The sequence below is a fragment of the Ursus maritimus genome, unplaced genomic scaffold (assembly GCF_017311325.1).
Source record: "Ursus maritimus isolate PB19 unplaced genomic scaffold, ASM1731132v1 scaffold_8, whole genome shotgun sequence".
In the NCBI taxonomy this organism is placed as follows: domain Eukaryota; kingdom Metazoa; phylum Chordata; class Mammalia; order Carnivora; family Ursidae; genus Ursus; species Ursus maritimus.
The window spans coordinates 3,457,353-3,483,305 of NW_024426996.1; the positions used below are offsets into that span (position 1 = coordinate 3,457,353).

The 25,953-nt window shown below is 39.8% G+C and overlaps 1 protein-coding gene across 2 annotated transcripts in view; it reads right to left on the minus strand.

Moving 5' to 3' along the window:
- METAP1 (methionyl aminopeptidase 1) overlaps positions 1 to 21,326 on the minus strand; it is a 64,632-nt gene extending 43,306 nt beyond the window's left edge. For both annotated transcript variants that reach the window (XM_040625301.1, XM_040625300.1), the window contains exon 1: positions 21,187 to 21,326. In XM_040625301.1, coding sequence (XP_040481235.1) covers positions 21,187 to 21,300 — 114 coding nt within the window. In that variant the 5' untranslated portion in view covers positions 21,301 to 21,326. The remainder of the gene's footprint in view (positions 1 to 21,186) is intronic.
- Positions 21,327 to 25,953: the final 4,627 nt, after the last annotated feature.

Below are 25,953 nucleotides of genomic sequence, written 5' to 3' on the forward strand. Positions count from 1 at the left end.
AGAATTTGTCTCAAAAATATAAATAGCCCTGCCATTTTCTTAATGAATAAAAAGGCCCAGGTGGCAAATATCTACAGAGGAAGGTTCCCATCAAGCTGGGTTAGCAGGACATCACCTTCCATTATAGATAAAAGCCTGTGGAGCCTCCATTCAACATTTATTAATGGGAACCACCATTTGTTGTCAGCCACCTAAGATGCATTATCTCATTCAGACATCACACTAATCCTATGAACTGGATATTAACTTCTCCATTTTATAGACGGGGAAGTTATTTAAACCCTTCCTACAAACTAAAGTAGGAAATAATACTCCATAGCCAGTTCAAACAGCTACTGAGCGGCAGAGCTGGAATATAAATATAGGGCTTTCTGGTTCAAAGTCCACTCTCTATACAGCTGCAAGGCTCATGAGGGCAGGGCTCAGAGGAAGTGACAGCTAGGTAAAGGAGATAAGGGGGGTAAGATACTCGTCTGCACCACTGCTCCCCACCGCTATACCGTGCCCTGTGTATCTTTTCCATTTGGCTGTCCTTGAGTTGTATGCCGTATAATAAATCAGTAAATGTAAAGAGAAACAAAAACAATCTAGCAGCACAGAGGAGAGAGAGGAAGAAGCAGATGAGATCGACGTAAAGGAGGACAGATTTTAGAGAAAAGCCTAAATAAAAAATTTTAGCTTAAGATTTTTAAAAATATAAATATGAAAAATATGAAGAATTTCTCAGCATACACCAAGAACTGGCAAAAGGACAAAATCAAAGGGAAAAATATGAGACTGGTCCCAAGCAGAATCACATTACCATTTAAAAACATTTTACAACGTTAAATGTTCTCATCCAGGGAGCTTATATTATTGTAAGTATGCTAATTCTCTTACCAAAAGTAATTATTGCTTTATTAGAAACTATAGTAACCCACGTTATCAAGCACAGACAGGAAAACAGGATGTTTCTTATTGAATTCTGCTGAATAAAGATGCTCACTAAGAGATGTATTACGTACCTTGAGAACTTCTTGGGATACACAGCAACCTGTTCACAGAGATTACTCCTAAGGGGTAAGAGAGAAATTTGGGGGAAGGCACCTCTCACTTTAAATTCTCTGCAACTAACACGAATTACCTTTCTTTTAACAACAACAACAAAAAAGGATATGGTAATAAAATATTTCAAAGATTTTCATGGAATTAAAACATATACACAGAAAAATACTCAGCATCTCAACAACAATGAACAGAAGTTAACCATCCTGATGCATCAGCAGCTCCCAGAAAGGACTTTACATGAACAGAATGAACTCGAGAACTTTTAAGTTGTACTAGTGAAAAGTTATTAAATGCTGTAAGTCACTCCACTACATTACTAATCCTTTCTGTTGGTAAAATGCTACCTCTAAATAATAAAAATGAGCAAACATAGGCAGAACATTATACAATATAGTTTCTTAACCCCTCTGTTAGGCTATAAGCAAGTGCTTTCTTCTTCATTTTGAAATAGAGAGGACAAAAAACAAAAAAACTGCTTACTCTAGAAGACCTACTAGACATAAGGAAAACAAAGGAACAGAGTAACATTAGAAAGTTCAGGAAAATGTCCTTTCAAGAAGATACAGGCCTGTTTTGTAAGTTCCAGAAATACTAAAACTAGCAACTATAATGTCATACTGCGGTTTTTTAACTATAAGACTTGGTTGTTTCGGGGCGCCTGGGTGGCACAGCGGTTAAGCGTCTGCCTTCGGCTCAGGGCATGATCCCGGCGTTGTGGGATCGAGCCCCACATCAGGCTCCTCTGCTATAAGTCTGCTTCTTCCTCTCCCACTCCCCCTGCTGTGTTCCCTCTCTCGCTGGCTGTCTCTATCTCTGTCAAATAAATTAAAAATTAAAAAAAAAAAAAAAGACTTGGTTGTTTCTACTGTAAAACCTTCATCAAATAGAAGGATTAAGAGTTGCCAAAATCAGGGGCGCCTGGGTAGCGCAGTCGTTAAAGCATCTGCCTTCGGCTCAGGGCGTGATCCCGGCGTTCTGGGATCGAGTCCCACATCGGGCTCCTCTGCTGGGAGCCTGCTTCTTCCTCTCCCACTCCCCCTGCTTGTGTTCCCTCTCTCTCTGGCTGTCTCTGTCAAATAAATAAATAAAATCTTTAAAAAAAAAAAAAAAAAAGAGTTGCCAAAATCAATCAATTACTATTAAGTGAGTGTTCAACATATAAAAAGCATTACTGACTGACAGTTTACTGCATTTGAAAGTACCTATTTTGAGTCCAAACTAAGGTATTCCATGTAAAATCATTATTCAATAGCTTTCACCATTACTGATTTCTGTAACTATAAATATCAAAATTACTTCCAACTAAAGGTCATTAAAAAACTGTCACCCATATGTGGTTTTAAATTAGAAATACATGCTTTATAACCTTAGAAAAGAAAGTTTTCTCAAAATGCTGTTTTTCAAAAAATCTGCCACAAGTATTTTAGCAGGATGCAGGAATCAGGAAATACTACACAAGAGAAAGTACAAGCACACCCCGGAATGATGTGAGATAAATACCCACCGACGCCCCCCCCCCAAAAAAAAAACTATACAGCAGAGATAGAGACCCACCATCCTTTCCAGGATGAAAAGGTCAGAAGACCTGAAAGAGGATTCTTACAGAAACATGGAAACTGAGAGAATACCAAGTATTTTTAAATATACTAAAAAGAGATTTACAAAACCAAAGGAAGGGTTGGGGTAAATTAAAAATAAGTACACAGAGAGCTAAGTAAAGGATCTGCACGGGAAAGAAAAAGTAATCCCAATATAATATAATAGGTAAGACACGTAATGCCTACTATGTGTCACTATTCTAATTACTTTACAGATGTGAATTCTTAACAACCCTATGAGGTAGGTACTATTTATATACTCATTTTACAGATGAGAAAACTGAAACACACAGATGATAAATGATTATTTAAGTGGCAAGCAGGATACATGACTGCTGTCAAAACCACTTAAAAATCAGAAGATAAGCATATGGCAGGCAAGGGGTAAAACAACTAAATCTTCTTGCATTCCAGGAAACCGAGAGAAGGCCTGAGCCAAATCATCAGGACATAGCAATATAATCATGTTACTTAGAGATATGGAATTAAATGCCAAAATAATCTGTTTAAAATGCTGAAATAAAGATAAGTTCGTTCTGAGGACATAACGTACAACATGATGACTAAGTTAACAATACTGTGTTGTATATTTGAAAGTTGCTCAGAGCATAAATCCAAAAGTTCTCATCACAAGGAAATAAAAATTTGTAACCAACGAGGTAATGGATATTATCTAAACTTACTGTGGTAATCACATTGCAATATATACATATAGCAAATCATTAAACTTGATACGTCTTAAACTTATACAAAATTAAGTCAATTACTTCTCAGTAAAATTGGAAAAAATATTGAAAGAAATTACGTGGTATGAGGATTATAGAAGATTTGACTCTAAGCCTGTCTTTTCAAGAATCAAAACCACATTCCCTATAATGCAAAGTGTAGATACATACACTAAGGCTCATCTCCTCCAGTCAGTATTGTAAGTTGAATGCCATTTTCTAGGTCCATGAAGAATCCATCTAAAAGACAAGTTGCTTTCTTATTCTGAGTTAAGGCATTACACCAATTAATACAGAATTAGAGCAACATATTTACACTTTCTGCTAATAGTGTGACTGAAACAAGTTACTCTCAACCCCACAGCTGAATATCCCAAGTGGCAAAACTCACAGCCCACCTTTTCAGCCTCTTCCCTGGGGGACATGACCCTTCTGGTGAACTAGGCTTGAAAGACTGGAATCAAGAATATCAATCGGACTGATTGCCCCTTTCTTTCACATGGGTCTTACTTCCCTCCTAACACCTGTTGTATTCAGTGATTTACCCCCTTACAGGGGATATGTCTACACAGTCATCATTATTGGATCGTTCCGAGGTGATGCTCAGAAGATAATGTTATTTATGACAGGACAACATCCAGAACCCAATCATCAAATCTTCCTGAATTTTAAATAAACAAAGATGTCTTGCTTCCAATAGCAAATGTTTGCCATCTGGAGTATGTTGAAGTTCCAAACGTTTTTCTTTTTACCCCTCTTGATCAAGGAACTCTTGTTAAAAAGAAATCTAGAGCAGTCTTCAGTATTTAAAGCAGAAAAAAGAGCGGCTCTGACTGAGAGAAGAGCAGGGAGCTGGTGCCATTCCCACTTGTGCCCAACTCCATAGGTATCTTTCAAAGCAATTAAGCTTAAATAATCAGATGCCCTCCTCTCCTCCATTCAAACCTCACCTTTCTTCAAGAGTACAGAAGATAATAATAACTGATTTTAAATACCATCTGTCCCTCAATGGGAACTGACACTTCTAAACCCTTTAGCAATTACTGCCTCTACAATTTACTTAACCTATTCCATTGTGATTTCTATTATTGATTTCGATTCTCAGGTAAACCCTGGACAAACTTAAAGCAGTATAATTTTCTAAAGGAACCATATTTCAAAACCCTTCTACTCTATCCTCACTTCATGGTGGGCAGAGTAAAACAACCCAAAATAATATATAAAGACTAAAACTTAAATACCTCTTAAGTATTCATAGAATATTTTTTCATGGGGCGCCTGGGTGGCGCAGTTGTTAAGCGTCTGCCTTCGGCTCGGGGCGTGATCCCAGTGTTCTGGGATCGAGCCCCACATCAGGCTCCTCGCTAAGAGCCTGCTTCTTCCTCTCCCACTCCCCCTGCTTGTGTTCCCTCTCTCGCTGGCTGTCTCTCTGTCAAATAAATAAAATCTTTTTTTAAAAAAAAAGTATTTTTTCATATCTATTCTGAAAAGTCATAAACTATGTAGTAATTACCAAGATTTAAAAATAATCACTCTTGATTCTACTTCAGCAAAGAACACTTCCAACAAGATTATGAACATACTCCTGGAAAAACACAACACACTTTACATATTTCAGACTACTTGGTATTTTAAAGAAGCTTACAATGCACTGGGGATCTACTCTGTCCCACTTAATTTTTCTCCCAACTGTATTTTCTTTTTTTTTTTTTTTTTAAGATTTTATTTATTTATTCATTCGACAGAGAGAGAGACAGCCAGCGAGAGAGGGAACACAAGCAGGGGGAGTGGGAGAGGAAGAAGCAGGCTCCCAGCAGAGGAGCCTGATGTGGGGCTCGATTCCAGAACACCGGGATCACGCCCTGAGCTGAAGGCAGACACTTAACGACTGTGCCACCTAGGCGCCCCCCAACTGTATTTTCAGTGTAGCCATCACTGACTAACATTTTGAAATTTCACATTTATTGAAAAGCAGCTATCCAACTAGCCTTCTACTTTCCCCAGAGGATTTCAGAGTGCTTTATATTTGGTTCATGAAACTTACATCAAATCCCAACTTTTTAATAAGAGGACTAAGAGGATTATTCTCATTAAATAAACAGGGAAGCTATCTCATAGAACAGCTTAATTAGCTAAAGACTTGTATTTCAAGATATATGAGGGTTCAAGTAAACAAAGGAACTAAAGTATTCATAATAAACACCTCTCACCTGAATAAGGACACCCACCTTCCTCTTACTTGCTGAAGCCATGAAGCAACCTGGTCATAGCCTTCAAAATCACCGAGGGCATCAAGAACATCCCTACATCTCCTAATAACTTTTGATGGCTGAACAGTGCTCCTTCCCTAAGCCACAATCTCGCTTTTTCTTCTCCCATTCATTACTAGAGTAGGACCACCCAAAACTATGAGTGACTGACTACCCATTCAGACTTCTGAATGCTTAACTGGGCAATCTTTCCCTCATCTCTGCAAAACATACCACTGACATAACTAAATTAGACTTAGAGTTCCCCAAACACACTTTGCTTTCCTTGCCACAACCGGACCTATCTGCTGCTGACACTCCCCTTTACATCTCAGTTCTCAGAAGCTTTACCTACCCCTTCAGGTCAATTTCAAATGCTACCTTCTCCATATAGTGCCCACACCACACCCCATCCCACCCCCAAACCTAACAGGTCACATGTGCTTATTTGATACTTGTGTGAGAGCACTTTGTCTCGCTGCTTTATTCTGCACCTGTTTAAAAGCACCAAAGCGCTGTCTATTGATTACCTATTATAACTAGTTGTAAACCTTGAGTTTTCACCCCAAGAGAACATATTTTTTCTTTAGCACCAAAAAGGTCTACCAAGTTCAGGACCTGAGAGGAGATAGTGTGGTTCTTAGTCCCATCTACTATTAGAATCCTCTGGAAAGCTTTTCTTTAAAAATATTCATGCTGTTTCCTACCTCAAATTTAATCAGAATCTCCAAGGACAGGCTATGTAGGTGATTCTTATTTATTTCCAGGATTGTGTCTCACTGGAGAGCAAAAAAGTACCAAAAGGGTTAAGAGACCTGTATTTTCATTTCACTGCTATAACACATCATTTCCTATTTTATTCTTTTTATCTAGTTAATCCCAACATCTCCCACCCAATTTGGGGCTTGACTGACTTGTCAAACTACCAAAACAGCTTCCCACTGGTCTCCCTACCTGGACCCTCTCTTGGTTTCAGCTCAGATCATGATCTCAGGGTGGTGAGATCCAACCTCATGCTGGGCTCCATGCTCAGCTGGGAGTCTGCTTCAGATTCTCTCTCCCTCTCCCTCTGCCCTTCCCACTTGTGCTCTCTCTCTCTAAAATAAAGAAGTAAATCTTTAAAAAAAAAAAAGCTTATGAGATGCAGTTAAAGTGAAGTTTATAGCTATAAATTCATATATTAAAAAGGAAGAAAGGGGACATCTGGGTGGCTCAGTTGGTTAAGGAACAGACTCTTGGTTTTGGCTGGGGTCATGATCTCAGGGTCAAGAGACTGAGCCTTGGGGCGCCTGGGTGGCACAGCGGTTAAGCGTCTGCCTTCAGCTCAGGGCGTGATCCCGGCGTTGTGGGATCAAGCCCCACATCAGGCTCCTCCGCTATGAGCCTGCTTCTTCCTCTCCCACTCCCCCTGCTCGTGTTCCCTCTCTCACTGGCTGTCTCTATCTCTGTCAAATAAATTAATAAAATCTTTAAAAAAAAAAAAAAAGAGAGACTGAGCCTTGCATTGGGCTCTGCGCTCAGTGCAGAGTCTGCTTGGATTCTCTCTCTCCCTCTTCCCCTTCAAAAATGATAAAATAAATCTTTAAAAAATATTAAATAAAAAAATAATAAAAAATTAAAAAGGAAGAAAGATCTCAAATTAATAACACTAACTTTACACTTCAGGGAACTAAAAGGACAAACTAAATCTAAAGCTAGCAGAAGAGAGGAAATGATAAAGATTACAAGAAATTAATAAAACAGAAAAACAATGACGGGGGGGGGCGGAGAATCAACCCAACTAAGAGTTTAATTTTTTTAAAAGATCAACAAAATTGATGAACCATTAGCCAAATAAACTAAGAAAAAAGAGAGAAGACTCAATTCACAAAAAAGAGGGTAAATTCCCAGTGCTTATATTCTATGAAGCCAGTGCTACCCCGATACCAAAGCCAGACAAAAGACACCACAAAACTATAGAACAACATCCCTGATAAATACTGATGCAAAAATCCTCGGCAAAATACTAGCAAACCAAATTCAACAGCACATTTAAAAAATTATACACATGATGACATGGGTTCCTGGAATTCAAGGATGGTTCAACATATAAACAATCATCTGATTAGCATTTAAAAATCACCACTACATTAACAGAATGAAGGACAAAAATCACACTCCTCTCTATGGATGCAGGAAAAGCATTTGACAAGACTCAACAGTCTTTCATGATAAAAACACTTGTTAGGAACAGTAGAAACTACCTCAACATAATAAAAGCTGAAAGCTAACATCAGTCAATGGTGAAAGAGTGAAAACTTTCAAAGACCAGGAACAATACAAGGATGCCCCCCTCACTTCTATTCGACATAATATTGGAATTCTTGGCCTGAGCAATTAAGCAAGAAAAATAAAAGGCATCTAACTAGAAAGGAAAAGCAAAATTATCTTAGTTGACAAATGACATAATCTTATATATAGAAAACTTCTTAAAGATATTTAAGTGAAAAACCATTAGAACTAATAAAAACAGTAAAGTTGAAGGATACAAAATCAACATGCAACAATTGTGTTTCTATCACTAACAATGAGCAATCTGGAAAGGAAATTAAGAAAACAATTTCATTTACAATAGCATCAAAAAGAATACTTAGAAATAAATCTAATAAAGAAGGTGAGAGACTTATACCTCCAAAACTACAAAACATTGCTAAAAGAAATTAAAAGCACCTACAAATGGAAAGAAGTCCCATGTTTATGGATTGAAAGACTTAATATTGTTAAAATGTCAGTAATACCCAAAGCAACCTACAGATTGAACACAATCACTATCAAAATTCCAAAGACTTATTTTGCAGAAATTCAAAAAAAATCTTAAAATTCATATGGAATCTAAGGGTCCCCAAACAGCCAAAACAATCATTTTTAAAAAGCACAAACTTAGAAGACTGACACTTCTTGATCTCAAACATACCACAAAGCTACAATAATCAAAACAGTATGGTACTGCCATAAAGATAAATACACAGACTACTGGAATAGAATGGGGTCCAGAAATAAACCCTCGTAAATATAGTCAAATGACCTTAGTAGAGTGCCAAGACCACTCAATAAGGAAAGGACAATCCCTTCAATAAATGGTGTTAGGAAAACTAGATATCCACAAGCAAAAGACTAAAGTTAGACGTTTATCTTATACCATATACAAAAATAAATTCAACATGGGTTAAAGACCTAAACATAAGGCCCCAAACCATAAAACACAGGGGGAAAACTTCATGACGTTAGATACAATGATTTCTTGAATGTGACACTAAAAAGAACAGGTACACAAAGCAAAAATAAAGTGGGACTACATCAAACATTTAGACTTTTTTTTTTTTAAGATTTTTTTTATTTATTTGAGAGAGAGAGAGCACAAGCAGCGGGAAGGGCAGAGGGAGAGGGAGAAACAGCCTCCCCACTGAGCAGGGAGCCCAACATGGAGCTTCATCCCAGGACCCTGGGATCATTACCTAAGCCAAAGGAAGACACTTAACCAACTGAGCCATCCAGGTGGTCCACACATTAAGACTTTTGTTCATCAAAGGACACAACTGACAGTGAACAGACAACCTATGGAATGGAAAAAGGTCTGCAAATCATGTATCTGATAAGGGGTTAATATCCAGAATATACAAAGACTTCTACAACCCAACTAGAAAAAAAATCAAATAACCTGATTAAGAAATGTCAATAGACATTTCTCCAAGAATGATTTAAAAAAAAAAAAAAAAGGCCAACAAGCATTTGGAAAGATGCTAAATATCACTAGTCATCAGAGAAATACAAACCAAAACCCAATGAGAGATCATCTCATACACACTAGGATAGCTACTACCAAAAAAATTTAAACTACATTTTTAAAAAAACTGAAAATAACAAGTATTGGCAGGAATTTGGAAAAGCTGGAACCCTTGTGCACTGTTGATGGACCCGTAAACTACTGTGTAAGCCACAGTGGAATAATGCAGATGCTACAGAAAACAGTATAATGGTTCCTCAAAAAATTAAAATAGAACTAGTTAATGATACAGCAATCCATCTTCAGGACATATGGCCAAAAGAACTGAAAGCAGGGCCAAAGAGACAATTGCACAGCCATGTTCATAAGCAGCACTGTTCACATAAGCCAAGAACTGGGAGCAACGCAAATGTCCATCAAAGAATGAACAGATAAACAAAATGTGCTACAAACACAGAACAGAATACTCTGCAGCCTTAAAATGGAAGGAATTCCTGTCACATACTACACCATAGATGAACCCTGAGGACATTATGTTAAGAGAAATAAGCCAGTCACAGGGGCGCCTGGGTGGCTCAGTCAGTTAAGCGTCTGCTTTCATTCAGCTCAGGTCATGATCCCAGGGTCCTAGGATTGAACCCCACATTGGGCTCCCTGCTCAGCGGGGAGCCTGCTTCTCCCTCTTCTGCTCCCCCCCACTGCTTGCATGCATGCGCGCTCTCTCTCTCTCTGTCAAATAAAGAAAATTTTTTTTAAAAAAAGAAAGAAAGCAGCCAGTCACAAAAGGACAAACACTACATGATTCCACAAGTATGAGATATCTAAAATAACCAAATTCATAGATACAGAAAGTAGAATGGTGGTTATCAGGCTGGGAGACAGGAGCAAAGGAGAGTTCTTGTTTAAGGGGTTTCATTCCTGCAAAATGAAAAATTTCAGATCTGTTCCACAACAATATAAATATACTTAATACTGAAACTGTACATTTAAAAATGGTTAAGATGATAAAGTTTGTTTTTTTACCACAATAAAAAAAAAGACACACTTAAAAAAAAGTTAAGTGATAAAACTGTATAGCTGTACGGAAGAGCAATGACCCCATTTTTGTTTTGAAAAAAATAAAGACAGCTAACATTTGGGTGCATACTATATGCCAAGCTCTGATTTAGGCACTTACTATGTATTAATGCTGTCAATCCTACAACAACAACTCTAAGAGGTCAGTAATGCTATTACTATCCCATTTTACAGGTGAGAAAACTGAGACACAGGTTACTTAGCATGTCCAAAAAACACAGAGCCAGAGGGTTTTCTGTTTTGGTTGGTGTTGGTTTTTTTTAAAGATTTTTTATTTATTTGAGAGAAAGAGCACAAACGGGGTTGGGTGGTGGAAGGAGCAGAGGGGAGGAGCAGAGGGAGAGTGAGCAGACTCTCCACTGAGCAGGGAGCCCAATGTGGGGCTCGATCCCAGGACCCCAAAATCATGACCTGAATGGAAGGCAAACACTTAACTATCTGAGACATCCAGATGCCCCTAAAGCTTTATTTATTTGAGAGCATGAGAGCACATGCATATGCACACGTGCGGGAGTAGGGGGGTGGACAGAGAAAGGAGGAGAGAGAGAATCCTCAAGCAGACTCCCCACCGAACACACAGCCCAGTGAGGGACTCGATCCCAGGATCCTGGGATCATGACCTGAGCCAAAATCCAGAGATGGCCGCATAACCAAGTGGGCCACCCAGGCACACCCCAAAGTCAGGTTTTAAATGCAGGCCCTCTTGAGACACCATCCATGCTCTCAACCTCTACGTAATACATATAGAAAAGTCCGGAAAGATAATAAGCCAAACTATTAACATTCTCTTAGATTCTCTCTGATCATGATGCAGTTTTCACCTCATACGCTTCTATTAAATTTATGAAAAGATTATGTACTGTTTTTTATAATGAAAAGCAAAAAGAGAGATTGACATTTTCAAAAAGTATACTTAATGTAACAGCAAGGTCTCTGTCCCTACTAACCATGACTTTATTTACTTTGATCTCTCCACTACAGTAAAGCTACTCTATTTGCCATAAAATGCTTTTGCAGCTTGCTTCTCTACTTCCATAAGCTATCCTTCCCCCAGAATACCCTCTCCTACACTCTAATGCACACCTTCTGATTTACCTTTTCACTTTTATTTATTTTTGTAATTTATCAAAATCCAGTTCTTAACTCACCTCCTTCAGGAGGCTTTCCTGTCCTTCCCTATACCACTTTTCACCTATTTAGTATGCTGCTTTGAAAAACTGCCCCAAAGAGGTTTTATCTGTATGATGGCCCTCACAGAGCCATCAGCAAAGTTCCTTGAATCTGTTACTACTCCTTCTCCTACAGGCAAGGACACTCCAGTGGCATGAAACATACTTGGCACCGACATCTGGATTTCTACATCTGGATTTCTAAAGACTTTCCTACAAGAAACAAAAGCTCCTTAGAGAGAGGCCTGATTCCAGACCTGGGACGGGAAAATTACCAGGTAAGTCTGGTTTGTCTTGCGCCAGAAGGCCAGGAAGTAATCAGAGACTAATGCAAGAGGGTCAAAAGGATATAGAAGCCACTCTGAAAGTGGTATCACCAACCGAAACTGAGACAACCTGAACATCAAAAAGAATAAGGATTTTAACTTATTTTAATGTTTAATGAAAGAAGGGACACCTGGGTGGCTCAGTCGGTCAAGTATCTGACTCTTGAATTTGGCTGGGGTTGTGACCTCAGGGTCATGAGATGAAGCCCCACTTCCAGCTCCCCACTGAGCGTGGAGTCTGGTTGGGATTCTCTCTCCCTCCCCCTCTACCCCTCCCCCACTATGATCGCTGGCACGCTCTCTTACATGCTCTGTTTCTCTCTCCAGGCGGGGGCATGGAGGGAAAAAAAATCCAAATGTCCCTATACTGAAAAATGAGGAAACTACAACAAACATTTGTGATCACTGGAAGTGACCAATATATTACCATTACACATCTTTTGAGTAGGAATATTATCATTTTTAGGTAGAACATAGTTTACTAACCAGTTGATGAGGAAGAACTTCCTTAGAGGGAAAAAAAAATCAGCTAGTAAATGACAGAATGGGGTTGGAAGGGGAATCACTATTTGCAACCCCTATTGAAATAATTACCAGGCAAGGATCATTACAGATACTAAAGCCACTTGGAGAAAGATCATTGACGAAAAGCCTATTCTCATCATGCCAGAGTATCACCCCACAGATTACACAGTCATGGCAAAGTGAAAGATGTATGCTTACAGTGGCGATGTGGCAGCAGCCTCTTTAACCAAATGATCAAATTCAGGAGTGGGACAACCAGGCAATCTTCGTCTCCTAACGTGATACAACAGAACAAGACAACTGGCTAGTCTCTTTAAAGAGTCAGCATCATGAAATAAAGATGAGAGGACTCTTCTAAATTGAAACAGACTGAGAGACATGACAACCAAATGCTATCTGTGAGCTTTGATAAGAGCTTAATTCCAAAAAAATAACAAAAAGCAAAAACTACAACTCTTAAAGATGCCTGGGGGATAACTGAGAAATCTGAATAGGATTGACTGTTAGATGATGTTAGGGAATTCTTGTCAATTTTCTTAAATGTAATCATGGCATTGTAATTAAGAAAGAAGAATGTCCTTGTCATTAAAAGAGGCGTGCTGAATATTTCACGGGTGTGGTGTCATGTTGTCTGTGACTTACTCTCAAATGTTTCAACAAATACACAAATGCAATACACACATAAGCAGACAAAAACAAAGCAAACAGGTCAAAATGTTAATTTAGGTGATGAGTATACCGCAATTAGTTATTAATAGAATTTTTTCACAATAAAAAGCTAGGGAAACTTAATAAAGTTGTAAAATAAGTAAGGGGAAAAATAACTCCTTGTCTCTAACTTTCATTTAGCATCTCCTTGTGATTTATCTTTTTCTTAATTAAAGCATACTTCACATATTAGTTTCAGGTGCACAAATCTTGGTTCAATCACTTATCTTTTTTTAAAGTATTTCCTGTCTGTACAAGTAACCTTAAGTCCCTTGAGGACAGTTAAATTTTTACAGGTTTACAAATACGCAAATAGCCCAACCGACAAGTTATTCATAAGTAACACAAAAAACCAGTTTGATAAAAATCAAAACGTCTATTAATTTCAAGTCTTAGCAAGGATATGGAACAATATAAAGCTTTTGATGATAGGAGTGTAAGTACAATCACATTGGAAAACAATTTGGCAACATCAAAATAAAGCTGAACACATGCATATGCTAGGACTCGAGAAATTTTCTGATGGGTGTATGCCCAGGAGAAACTCGCACATAGGCACCAGGAATTAGGAATAAGAATATTTAAAGCAGCACTGGTTACAACAACAAAAACCTGGAACAACCCAAATTTCCATTAACAAAGAAATGAATAAACTATCATATGTGAATTCACTGGAGTATCATAAAGCAATGAAAATGAATGAACTAGAGCTACACACATGAACGAATCTCAAGAACATAATGTTAAACAAAGAAAGCAAGTTACCTAAGAATACTAGCAGTGATTTCATTTATAAAAATTTCAAAAACATCGAAGGTAAACAATGCATTATCTAAGGAATCAAACATACGGAAAAGAAAATGAATGTAAACACAAAATTCAGGATAAGCAGTTCCTCTTGTGTGGGGAACACACTGAAGCCTTCTGGTTTTACTAGTAATGTTCTTTTAATAAATGAGGTGCTAAGTACACAGGCATTTACTATATCATTTTTTTTAGATTCTATTAATGATTTACTATTAGTTTTTTATTCTACTCAAAATCTAATAACTGAGTAAAAAAAAAGATAATAACTGACTTTAAGGTACATAAAACCTCAATTCAAAAACAATACTAAATTATTCACATAATAACTGCACTTACAGTTCTCCACCATTTATTTAGCAGTGAACAATGCAAAGTGGTCACTATTCAAACAGTCAGACCTATCAGTAGTACCAATTAGCAAAAAAATGAGGAATAAAATAAATCCCTCCACCCAAAAAGCTATGCCCATTTAAGGAAAAAAACAAAAGCCATGCCACATCTAATGGCACCTACAGTTACCTAGTTTACTGAATGATTTAAGCTCATAGCTTGATGGATAAGACAAAGTAGCTTTCAGAATCCGATACAAAAGGTTGCCCTTTTGCACCTTTTATCAAGGCAGAATCGTTAAATACAGGTTCATAATATAGAGAAGTCTCTGTTGCCTCTTACTTTATGATGATAAGGAAACTGCTAACATCACAATTTCATTTATCTTTTATACCCTAACCACTAGAGGCCTGAGCCTATGACCCAAATAAATGCCACACTGGCGGACCCCAGCTGACAGGGTTTTTAAGAATGCTTTCCAACAGGCACGGCACACTCTAGTGTATCAGGAAGAAGTCCCTACTGAACCTTGCAATAAAACAGATGTTACTGGAGACAAAAACAGGAGAAAACTTTTTTTTAATGTGAGAACACTTTAACATGAGATCTACCCTCTTACCAAATTTAAGTCTCAATATAATTTTCCTTGTTGTAGGTACAAGGTTGAATAGCAGATGTCAAGAGCCCATTCATCTTGTGTGACTCAAACTTTAAGCCCATTGGTTAGTAGCTCCCCATTTCTCCCTCCTCCCAGCCTGTGGCAGCCACCATTACATTCTTCGATTCTATGAATTTGACTATTTTAGATAACCTCATGTAAGCGGAATCATACAGTATCTTTCTGTAACCGGCTTATTTCAGGTAGCACAATGTGGCATATTGCAGAATTTCCTTCTTAAGGCTGTATTGTATTCCACTGCATGTATATACCACAATTTGTTTATCCATTCACCCATCCATGGATATTCTGGTTGTTTCCACAATTTAGCCACCGTGAACAGTGCTACAAGAAGAGAACTTATTTGCAATGTATAATTTGAGGGAAGTATCACAGGGTCCTTCTACCAGGCTCAACTATAGCTGCCAACACACTGAGAAAAGAAGACCTAGCTTACAGAGTGTGTTGAATTGCTCTTTATTCAAAGCCACGCACAAGACTGATACCAATCAAAGAAATCAAAATAAAAAGACATAATTGTTGAGCTAGGAGTACTACCTGCCCAAGCATGAACAAGCAAATGCCTCATGTTAAAACAGAGAGATAGGAGAGGTTCGGGATCAAGCAGAAAAGGTAATAATTATATTTATACTCCATTACATTAAAACTTTACTATGCAGAGATTCACGGTTGCTCTATAGAGTATGCCTGCCTATACTACATCTACTAAATGGGTTTGCTATTAATACCAGGGACAATTCCTCATTAGTATAGGAATTACCACGCTATTGCTTCTCTCTTCTAACATCTAGAGCTAAGTATGTTCTTAGCTATGCGCTCATGTGTCTGTTACACCACCCCTACCAAATTTACTAAAACCAAACTAAAAATTTTGTATGTCAGGACACCTGGGTGATTCAGTGGGTTAAGCGTCTGCCTTCGGCTCAGGTCATGATCCCAGGGTCCTGGGACTGAGCCCTGCATCAGGCTCCCTGCTCAGCGGGGAGTCTGCTACTCCCTCTGCCTGCTGCTCCCCCTGCTTGTGCTCTAACAAATAAAATCTTTAAGAAGAATAAAAATAAAAAAATAAAAATTCTGTATACCAAACATGAGATTCGCCCCCCAAAAAATGACTAGAACTTCTATCCACAAACTGTATGAACAATATAAGACCACATCTACTTCCACCAGCCCTTCAATCTCTAAAAACAACTGAGTTCAAGACTTGTTCAATTTTTGATTACCTACCAAATGACGTTTGCTTTTTACAAGTTCTACTGGAATACAAATATAACTATGCCAAAACCCCAGCATAACTGTTTATAAGTGTGTCAATGAAAGGATATCTCCACTGACCACCACAATGTCCTCTAACCAACAATGGTCTTTTATAAGATCAATGAGCTTTATAAGAAGCTATGATAGTTATACCCAATCACCTAACTTACAGTGGTACCTAGGGATGGTGTGAGATAATGCAAGGAATTGAAAGATAATCCCTATAAATACAAACTATAATATGGTAATATCTCCATCAATGATGAAGATGAGTTCCAGAAACACGCTGCATTATCAGGAACTTTGTTANAAAGACAAAGAGTTTCAGAGGGCACAGTCACATTTCAAAGATGCTACATGTTGGAAGGGCAGTTCCTCCCTCAGTTCCCAACTCCAACCCCCAAGATGCCCAGCTACTCACTTTCTTCCTGGAGACCAAAATCATCACCTTACTTTGCCACTTTGCCACTGCCCCTTTGAAACAATCTACTGCAAGAATTTCTTCAAAATTCCCATAAACAAACAGGAGCAGGAGTGGCGGGGATAGGCAAATGGATGAAGGGGAGTGGGAGATACAGGCTTCGTTTCAGAATAAGTCACAGGTATAAAAGGCATAGCATAGAAAATACAGTCAATGATACTGTAATAGTGTTGTATAGTGACAGACGGTAGCTACACTGTGGTGAGCACAGCCTAAGGTAGAGATGTTGAATCACTGCGTTATACACCTGAAACTAATGTTAACATTGTGTGTCAACTATACTCGAACTAAAAAACTTTTAAAAATGATGAAAAAGTTCTAAATACTGTGAGAATTACTAAAATGTGACAGAGACACAAAGTCAGCAAATGCTATTAGAAAAATGGGGCCAAGGGACTTGCTTGACACAGGATTGTCACAAACCTTCAATTTGTAAAAAACACAGTATGTGAAAGCACAATAAAACAGGCGTATATATGTCTGTGCATATACATATATAGGTATACCTATGTATACCTCCACTTCTAGCTTTCTTTAATTTCTCTCAGGAATGATATGAATTTTTTAGTGTAGAGATCTTTTGTTGCTTTTATCAGATTTTTCCCAGTTGTTTGATTTCCTTGGGTGCTACTATAACATCTTTCATAATTTTATTTTTCAATAGCTATTATGGAAAAACAAAAATTGCTTTTGTAATTTAAAAAAAAACAAAAATAAAATTTTCATAACAAATGGTAACTTCTCTCTAAACATTTTTAAACCTTCCTTATAACTGGGACGCCTGGGTGGCTCAGCTGGTTAAGCGTCTGCCTGCAGCTCAGGTCATGATCCCAGAGTCCTGGGATCAAGTCCTGCACTGGGCTCCTTGCTCCTTGGGGAGCCTGCTTCTCCCTCCATGCTGCTCCCCCCGCTTGTGCGTGCTCACTCTCTCTCTCTGGCAAATAAACAAAATCTTAAAAAAAAACTATAAGTGTAATAGTATTAGACCTGAGGCTACATGCATAATAAAACCACTCACTGAGCACTGTGCTAAGTACTTTGCATACTCTCTTATTCACCTTCCTCTCAACTCCATGAAGAGGATACACCATTAGCCCTCTACTACAAATTTAAGAGAGAATTTGGCCAAAGATCTGGCAGCAAAGAACCCCAAGTCAGTCTATAAACCCTGTCTACTTCCACTCATACTATACTCTTTAAAGTTCTTATATCTTATGAATGGTTACAAATCACTCAGGTCCTTCTCAGCTGATCCTTTACAGACAAGATAGCATCTACGCTGGGCTATTTACTAAGGGGCTTGAATGCTCTTTGCTTTCCTTCTCAGGCCCATCCACCTCTTTTCGTTGTTAAGAAACTGAGTGCCTACGGTGTACAAGGTAGAGAAAATGAAAATATGTAAAGCACAGACTCCATCCTCAAAATACTCTTACAGATTCCTAGGAACTAGGCCTAAGCTACTACACTATTAAAACTGGTAAACTACTATCAAATAAGAATGGACACTTCTATAAGGAAATACCATCAAACATCAGAAAAGCTCAATTTTCAAGTAAAAGGGATTTTACTCATATAAAGAACGAAAACTTTTCTTAAAATTAAACATCTTAGGGGCACCTGGCTGGCTTAGTCAGAAGAGCATGTGACTCCTGATCTCAGGGTTGTAAGTTCAAGCCCCACATTAGGTACAGAGATTACTAAAAAAACCAAACTTAAAATATAAATTAAGCATCTTAGTTAAAAATATTTTTTACCTTAAGCATTAAACACAGCATAATACTAAAAAGACCTAACACCGAGAGGCACCTGGGTGGCTCTGTCGGTTGGGCATCCGACTCTTGATTTTGGCTCTGGTGGTGATTTCAAGGTCCTGAGACTGGGCGGGGCGATGGGCTCCCCACTCAGTGGGGAGTCGGCTTGAGGTTCTCTCCCTCTCCCTCAACACGACCCCCCACTAGCGTGTGCTCTAATAAATTTTTTTTAATGTTTAAAAAAAAAAAGGCCTAACATTGATTAAATTTACTAATGTGCAAAGTGTTTTACATACAATCACCAAAATTCTGTACTATCAATGGCCCCATTTTAAAAGAATGTAACATAAAACAGAGAAGTCAAGTTATTTGCCCACAATCACACAGCTAGTAAACGATGGAGTCATCATTCAACTGTAGTGTGTACCTCCCTATTCAGCCTTGTGATACATTTAACATTGATTCAAACATTCACAGCCCACCTACTGCATGCATAGCACTGTGCTGAGAAATGAGAGGGCAGTGAACAAGATAGCTTATTCATGAATCTCACCTTGTGATTAAAAAATAAATAAGAAAACAAATGAGATAATTACAGATTGTGTAAAATATTCTAAAGGAAATCAAGAAGGTGTTGTGAGAAAGTAACTGGGAAAGGCTTACCTCTGTTATGTTCTCTTATAGTTTTGTTCTCAAGATTGTTCCCACACAAGCTGGCCAGACAGCCAAGCTGGGGACCAGAGAAGCAGGCAGACAGAAGACAGAACACTCCTAGTGAAGATGACCAGAGAAGTGGCGAGGAGAAGCCCTAGTGTCAAGTTTTCACAAACGTGTTCGCATTTTTCCACAAATCATAAGGAGACAATGTTCTTTCTACTGAATAATACCATGCGTAAGAGAACATCACCTATGCCTGATGAATATGATTTCACAGTACCTTTTCAAAATCTCAACAGGTAGTGTCTATAACTCATTTAGCATTATAAAATGCAACCTAATTTTAAACTCAATGTAAACTACATTATTCCACTCATGGTACACAATTTCCAAAGCAAATTATTGGGTTTTTTGTTTTAAATCCAGGTCCCACACAGGCTTCAACAAATTAAAATTTGAAAATTATTTCAAAGAAATAGACTCATACCAGGTTTAGCATGCTGAGTAGTCCCAATGCTATTTTTAGAAAGAGCAACACTTCTCATGTGCAACTTTTTCCAAATGATACTAACAAGGTCAAGGAGCATATCCTATCTAAAAACAAGACCTATACAACATAGCTCTAAGATCTCTTATAATGGCTTATGTACAAGTGGTGTGACCGGAAGGATTTATTTGTACTTTACATACACCTTTATGTTTACATACTTCATATTTTAAATATTCATATTACCTGTATATACAATTCTTATGTATTTGTTTTCATTCCATTCATTTATATTTGTCGTATGGCAGTGTTGCATTGTACTTACAGCCTTTAAAAAAAAAAATGCTTCAGCATTTCACATTCACTGGATAATTTGAGCTCCAGAACAACCTTGTGAAATATGTAAGTAAGAGTATCATCTTCCCCTCTGCACAGTGGAAGGACTGGAGCTCAGAAAGGTTAGGGAACTTGACCAGTTCAAGATTGCACAGGACTTGGCAAGGGCAGGGCCCTGACCAGGCCTTCAGACTCTTTGTTCATGCTCTTCTCCTCCCCACAGGACGCTACTAATTTAATACCTGAACTTTCCTGTGTCTCTCTCTTCAGCAAACCTGGACTGTAACTAAGAGCCATACCACTGCTGCCCTGCCAATACTCTGAGTGTCCAAATGCAACCGGAACACTAGTACTTTTCAGTAAACATAAACACGAGCACACGTTTCAGTCAGGACCCCATTCAGTGCTGGGTTTGCTTCACTGCACAAAACTTATTAAAATACACCACGGCCTTAAAGCATAACCCTTAATGGAACTGACTTTTCACTCAGTGGGAAATTCTGTAAATGAGAACGGTGACTCATAGCGCTAACTTATGGTTTTCTACGTTAATAATTTTGGATGCCAAAGCAAAAGAATGAATTACAGACCCTTATCTACCCCCAAGCCCAAAGTTGCTTAAGTGTCAAAGCGCGGTAGTAAAACACAAGGAGAGAGGTGGGGCTGGAGCTAGCGTTCCTCCTCTCTGCGTCCCCGGGCAACCCACTCCTCAAAACCCAGAGGGTCTCTTCCGACCCCCAATCCCGCCGGGACCAGAGTGACTGACTACCCGGCCCTGCAACCCTCCGCGACCACGACCAGAGTCCTGCCGGGAGCTGCGACTGTGGGGACACGCACGGCTGAGGCTCCCCCTCCCCGGGCGTCCCCACCTGTCTCAGGTAGCCCGCACACCTGGCAGTCCCAGCAAGGGCAGAGGATGCGTGACGGGAACCCGCCCCTAAACGCGGCGCCCTAGGACCGCCGGGCTACCCGGGACAAGTCGCTTCCGCCCCCAGCCCACATGGCCGCTGGAAGACCGCGCCCGCGTCCGAGGGGCCCAGGATCCCCGGAGGCGGGAGGGGGCGGCGGCGCTGCGGCTAGGGGGAGGAGGAAGCGCGGCCGGCGCGCCCGGGGGGTTGGAAGAGGAGGAGCGCGTCCCAACCGGCCGCGAGGGCAGGCTGAGAGGGGAGGAAGTCCGCCGCCAGTGGCGGCGCCGCGGGGGAGCAGGCGTCTACCTGGGAGCAGAAGTACGAGCCCTGGATGCCCAGCTTGATGCAGGTGGGACACTGGAGCTTGGCCTCGCTGCTGCAGCCGTCGGTCTCGCACACCCGCGTCTCCACGGCCGCCATGCTGCCTGGCTGCTGGAGGAGCGCCTCACCGAGGAAGAGGAGGAGGAGGAGGAGGGAGGGCAGAGGAGGGGACAGAGGCCGAGCCGGGGGAGGAGCTCGGCCCGCCGGGCCTGGGCGCGGAAGCTGGAGGAGCGCCGGGCCGGCCCAGACCACGCTGCGCGCCCCGCCCCCGCCCCGCGCGCGCAACTGGCGCCCCGCCCCGCAGCGTTCGCCCCGCCTCCGCCCGCGGCCCCCGCCTCCCGGCGCCAGGCGCGCACGTGGGGGCTAGAGGGAGCTTGGCGGAGGTCTCCACCAGCTCCGCGCGGTCTCACGTGTGTCCCGGACCAGCGCGACCTTCTGGCGCCGGGCGGAGAAGGCCAGGTGCGGCCGGGAGGGAGGGCCCCTCATGTCTTGCGCTCTCTGTACTTACAGAGACAGCGCCCTGGTCGTGCCTTGCTGGATCGCAGGGTCCTGAATATCCCCCACACTCACAGGAGGTTGGAAAGGGCGTCCCGCTCCTCTGCGTTGGTCACCCGGCAGCTCCTCGGAAAAGGAAAGTAATTCCCTTTTTAAAGTTGTTTCTCACGGACAGCGTCTGCTCTGAGGCCTAAGGACCACCACTCAGTCATTCATAGAAAGGGGAGCCAGAGAGCTGTCAGGAGGAGGTGGGCTGAGATTTGCATCAGCCCTCCCTCGTGCCTGATTTTTTTTCACACAACCCCCCCTTCCCATTCATAATGTGCAATGCTAGTGACAGTAACACTACGACTACTAGATATTCAATAAAACAATTTTGTATTATCCCAGTCGATTGTTTAAAAGGTGAGTAGGGAAGAATTGTATTAATCTTGAATCATCAGGGTTGAAAGGAGCTTTAGAGGTCATCTGATGCAACTTGTTGCCCAAATCTCTTCAACTACGTCCCAGATCTGCCATTTTCTAACTTGTGCTTGAATACCTCCTGTCACTAGGGAAGGGACCCTTTCCTAGTACTTACTGATCGTCAACTAAATGTTGTGAACTTCGTGTTATCTAATCCATATTTTTTTAAACAACATACTTAATAGAGGAGAAAAAGCCATGTTACTTTTATTTTTAATAAGTTTTGCTGGGTAAGCAATACAAACAATGTAATAAAATCAAATAAATTTTTTAAAAGATTTTATTTATTTATTTGAGAGAAGAGATGGGGGGAGTTCTGAGGGAGAGGGAGAAGCAGGCTCCCCGCTGAGCAGGGAGCTGGATGCAGGGCTCAATCCTGGGACCCTGGGATCATGACCTGAATGAAAGGCAGACACTTAAGGGACTGAGCCCCCCAGGTGCCCCCAAATACACTTTAAAAGGTTAGACCTGAGCAACAAGAAACCAACCAGTAAATATATATGTGTATAGGTGTATATGTATAAATGATACATATGTGTGTATATATATAAAATATTTTTTAACAAAAACTGGGCCATACCATGCAGTCTTTAGTTACTTGCTTTCTTCAGTCATTGTGAACCTCCTTTACTGTCATTAAATATGGTATAATTTAATATATTATTATTGATTTAATTATAATTAAATCATTAAATTTTGACTTAATTATAATTAAATTTACCATATAATTTTAACATCTGCATAATATTCTTTTGTATGGATAGTTTACTGACCAAGTTCACTAAAAATAGGCATTTAAGTTATTTTTAATTGTTACATATTATAAGCAAGGCTTCAGTGAATACTCTTTTAGCTAGAACTTTGTGTACATCCTTATTTACTTAGGATATATTCTTTTTTTTTTTTTTTTTTAAGTAGACTCCACACCCAGCATGGAGCCCACTCTGGGACTCAAACTCACAACCCCAGACCAAGTCCCAACCTGAGACCAAGAGTGGGATGTTTAACTGACTGAGCCACCCAGGTGCCAGGAAGATATGTTCTTAAAAAGTGGAATTACTGCATCAAAGGGTTGTCACTATTTATTTTTTATAATATAATTTGTCTAATTTTCCTTTAGAAAGTGTATACAAGGGGCACCTTGGTGACTCAATCGGTTAAGTGTCTGCCTTCAGCTTAGGTCATGATCCCAGGGTTCAGGGATCAAGCCCCAGGTAGGGCTCCCATGGAGCCTGCTTCTCCCTCTCCCTCTGCCTGCCGCTCACCCTGCTTGTGCACTCACTCTCTTGCTCGCTCGCTCTCAAATAAATAAATGAAATCTTCAGAAAAAAAAAGTGTATACAAATTTACAATATGGTCAGAACAATTCTGACATATTATTTCCTGAGACTTTACTAGTGCTAGTTATTACCTATTTTTAATGCTTGTCATTTTGATAAATGGAAAATTGTATCTTGTTTTTTTATTTTACATTATAATGAGGCCAAACATTTGTCTCTGATTATCAGCATTTGTACGTTTTCCTGTATGTGTTTGCTTTTATTTGTCAATTTTTCTTTTTTGCAGAACAATACTTAAAAAAAGCCAAGACAAATTAGCCACAATACCATCACCTAAACACATTGTTCGCCTTGTCCTTGTCACCTTCAGTCCTTATCCATGTGCATATTCAGTGTTTACTATTTGCAGTTACTGATAAAATTTTTTATTCTACATTTTCATATAATATTAGGCCACGGATTAATCTTCGATTTAGGAAAAACACTAAGTTCTATTCCTTTCCTACATGACAGCTCTTTATGTGTTTGAGACTGTCATGTCTTATGGTTTGTCAGTCTTAACAGCATCCCCTTTTATCTTGTAGTGTGTTTAGATCCCTTGCAATCTTTCTCCGTCTAATCTGGAGGAATTCCAGTTTGTTTTCCCCTGATGGGTTGTGTTCAGATTAAGCTAATCAAATAGAAGAACAGGAATTATTGAAAATTCTAGTCCAAAAGGCCCTCGGGGTTCTTCTCAGGCAAGGGGAGACTGGAAACTCTCCTTTTGCTGGCTGTCTGCTTTGGAAGCTGCTGTGTCCTTGCACCTTTAGGCTGTGAGGCAATTAAGAACACAGATGTTGCATTAAGATAGGCAGACCTCGGTTGAAACCCCTGCCTCCAACTCTTCTTCTTGAGTCATGTTTCCATAAGCAACTTGTTTAACCTCATTTTCCATATTTGAAAAACACCGGCTAGAGTACTTACCCATAGAGTTTTATGCTAATTACATTGGATAGATTTTGTGAAGTGCTTAGATTTTTTGTAAGTGATACTTAGACTTGCTACTAGGTCCTCCTTATTTGGTCCTCCTCACCCTCCACAAAACAAGCTATCGAGTGAGAGAAACTTCCTAAGACCAGCTTTCTTAAGATAATCATGCAGATCCCTTTTGTTTAAGCATAAAAAAGTGACGAAATAGGAGATTTTTACAAAATTATATCAGTCAGAGTCCCTGTTTTATTCTTCTCTTCATTCTGAGATTTTAACTCAAAGTCCCCATTGGACATCCTGTTTTTATTTTAATTCCTGTGGGCAAAGTTCAGCCAACCCACTTCCAGGTGGAAGAGTGGACTTCAGAATCTCAGTGAGAATTTGGCAATGATAAAGAGTCCTTTGGCCTTGGAAGGCACTTGTCTCCTGGGACTTCTGCACAGAGAGAAGCCCCTTTGAGATTGTGTCTAAGCACATGCCCAAAGCCATCTGTCCAACTAGCTACTATATTTCCAGTGTCCATGGACATTTCAAATCCAGCATGGCCAAAAAGAAACAATTATCTTCTGTTTACCCACTTTTGCCCTTTAAATCTGCTTTTTCTCCTGACTTCCCTGTCTTGCTTAGTGACATCCTTTACCAACTCTTGTCTCTCAAGTTAAAAAGTGGGCCCCTTCTCTTCTCCATCCCCTCACGTCAAATGAATTGCTCAGCCCTGTAGATTTTATCCTCTAAATATTTTTTTAATGTGTTCTCTCTATTCTTATGGCTGCAGCTTTAATTTAGGCCATTTTAAGCCTTTGCTTAGACTATTATGGTAGCTTCTTAACTGCCTTTAATCCACTGGATCTACCCTGCCATCAAGCTGATTGTTCTCAGAGATAAATCTGATCATACCTTTCCCCTGCTTAAAAGCCTTGGCTAATATGGGAGAGCTGGGGATAGGGTCAAAAGGTGGCCAGAGCCTGCAGAATGGTGGCAAGGAAACAGTCAGGACTAAGGAGATCTGTGGACCACCAAGGCCAAAGCTAAAGACACAGTCAAGGAGATCAGGGGCTTGGTACATAAAAGGGAAAATAGCAAATAAGTAACTAAATTAAGGATAATGAGAGCCAAGTTTATCACTGTCTGAGGAGGGAGTTACAAATAGGAAAAGGATGAAGGCTAGGATGAATCATGTCATGTTGTATTGGAATTAGAACTATTGACGTGAACTCAAGGTTTTGATTAATAGATAATATGGACATGTGCATATATATATATATATATGAAGTTCTGACCACTAAGGGGACCTATAGGCAATGAGCACACTTAATTTTCAGATCTTGGTTTCAAAATAGTGTTCTTCACTAAAAGGAATCAGATCTCCTTGAAGAGCTGGCTCATTTCAGGACCAGAGCAGAGCAAGTACAATTCTGGAAAGTCTCATTGTACCAGAACATAAGGTAGAGGACACAAATTATGGAGACTATAGAAAGGACACAGTAGCTAATTTGAAGCGTCTCCCACTGGCCAAACTGAATATAATTTGAACACCAGAATA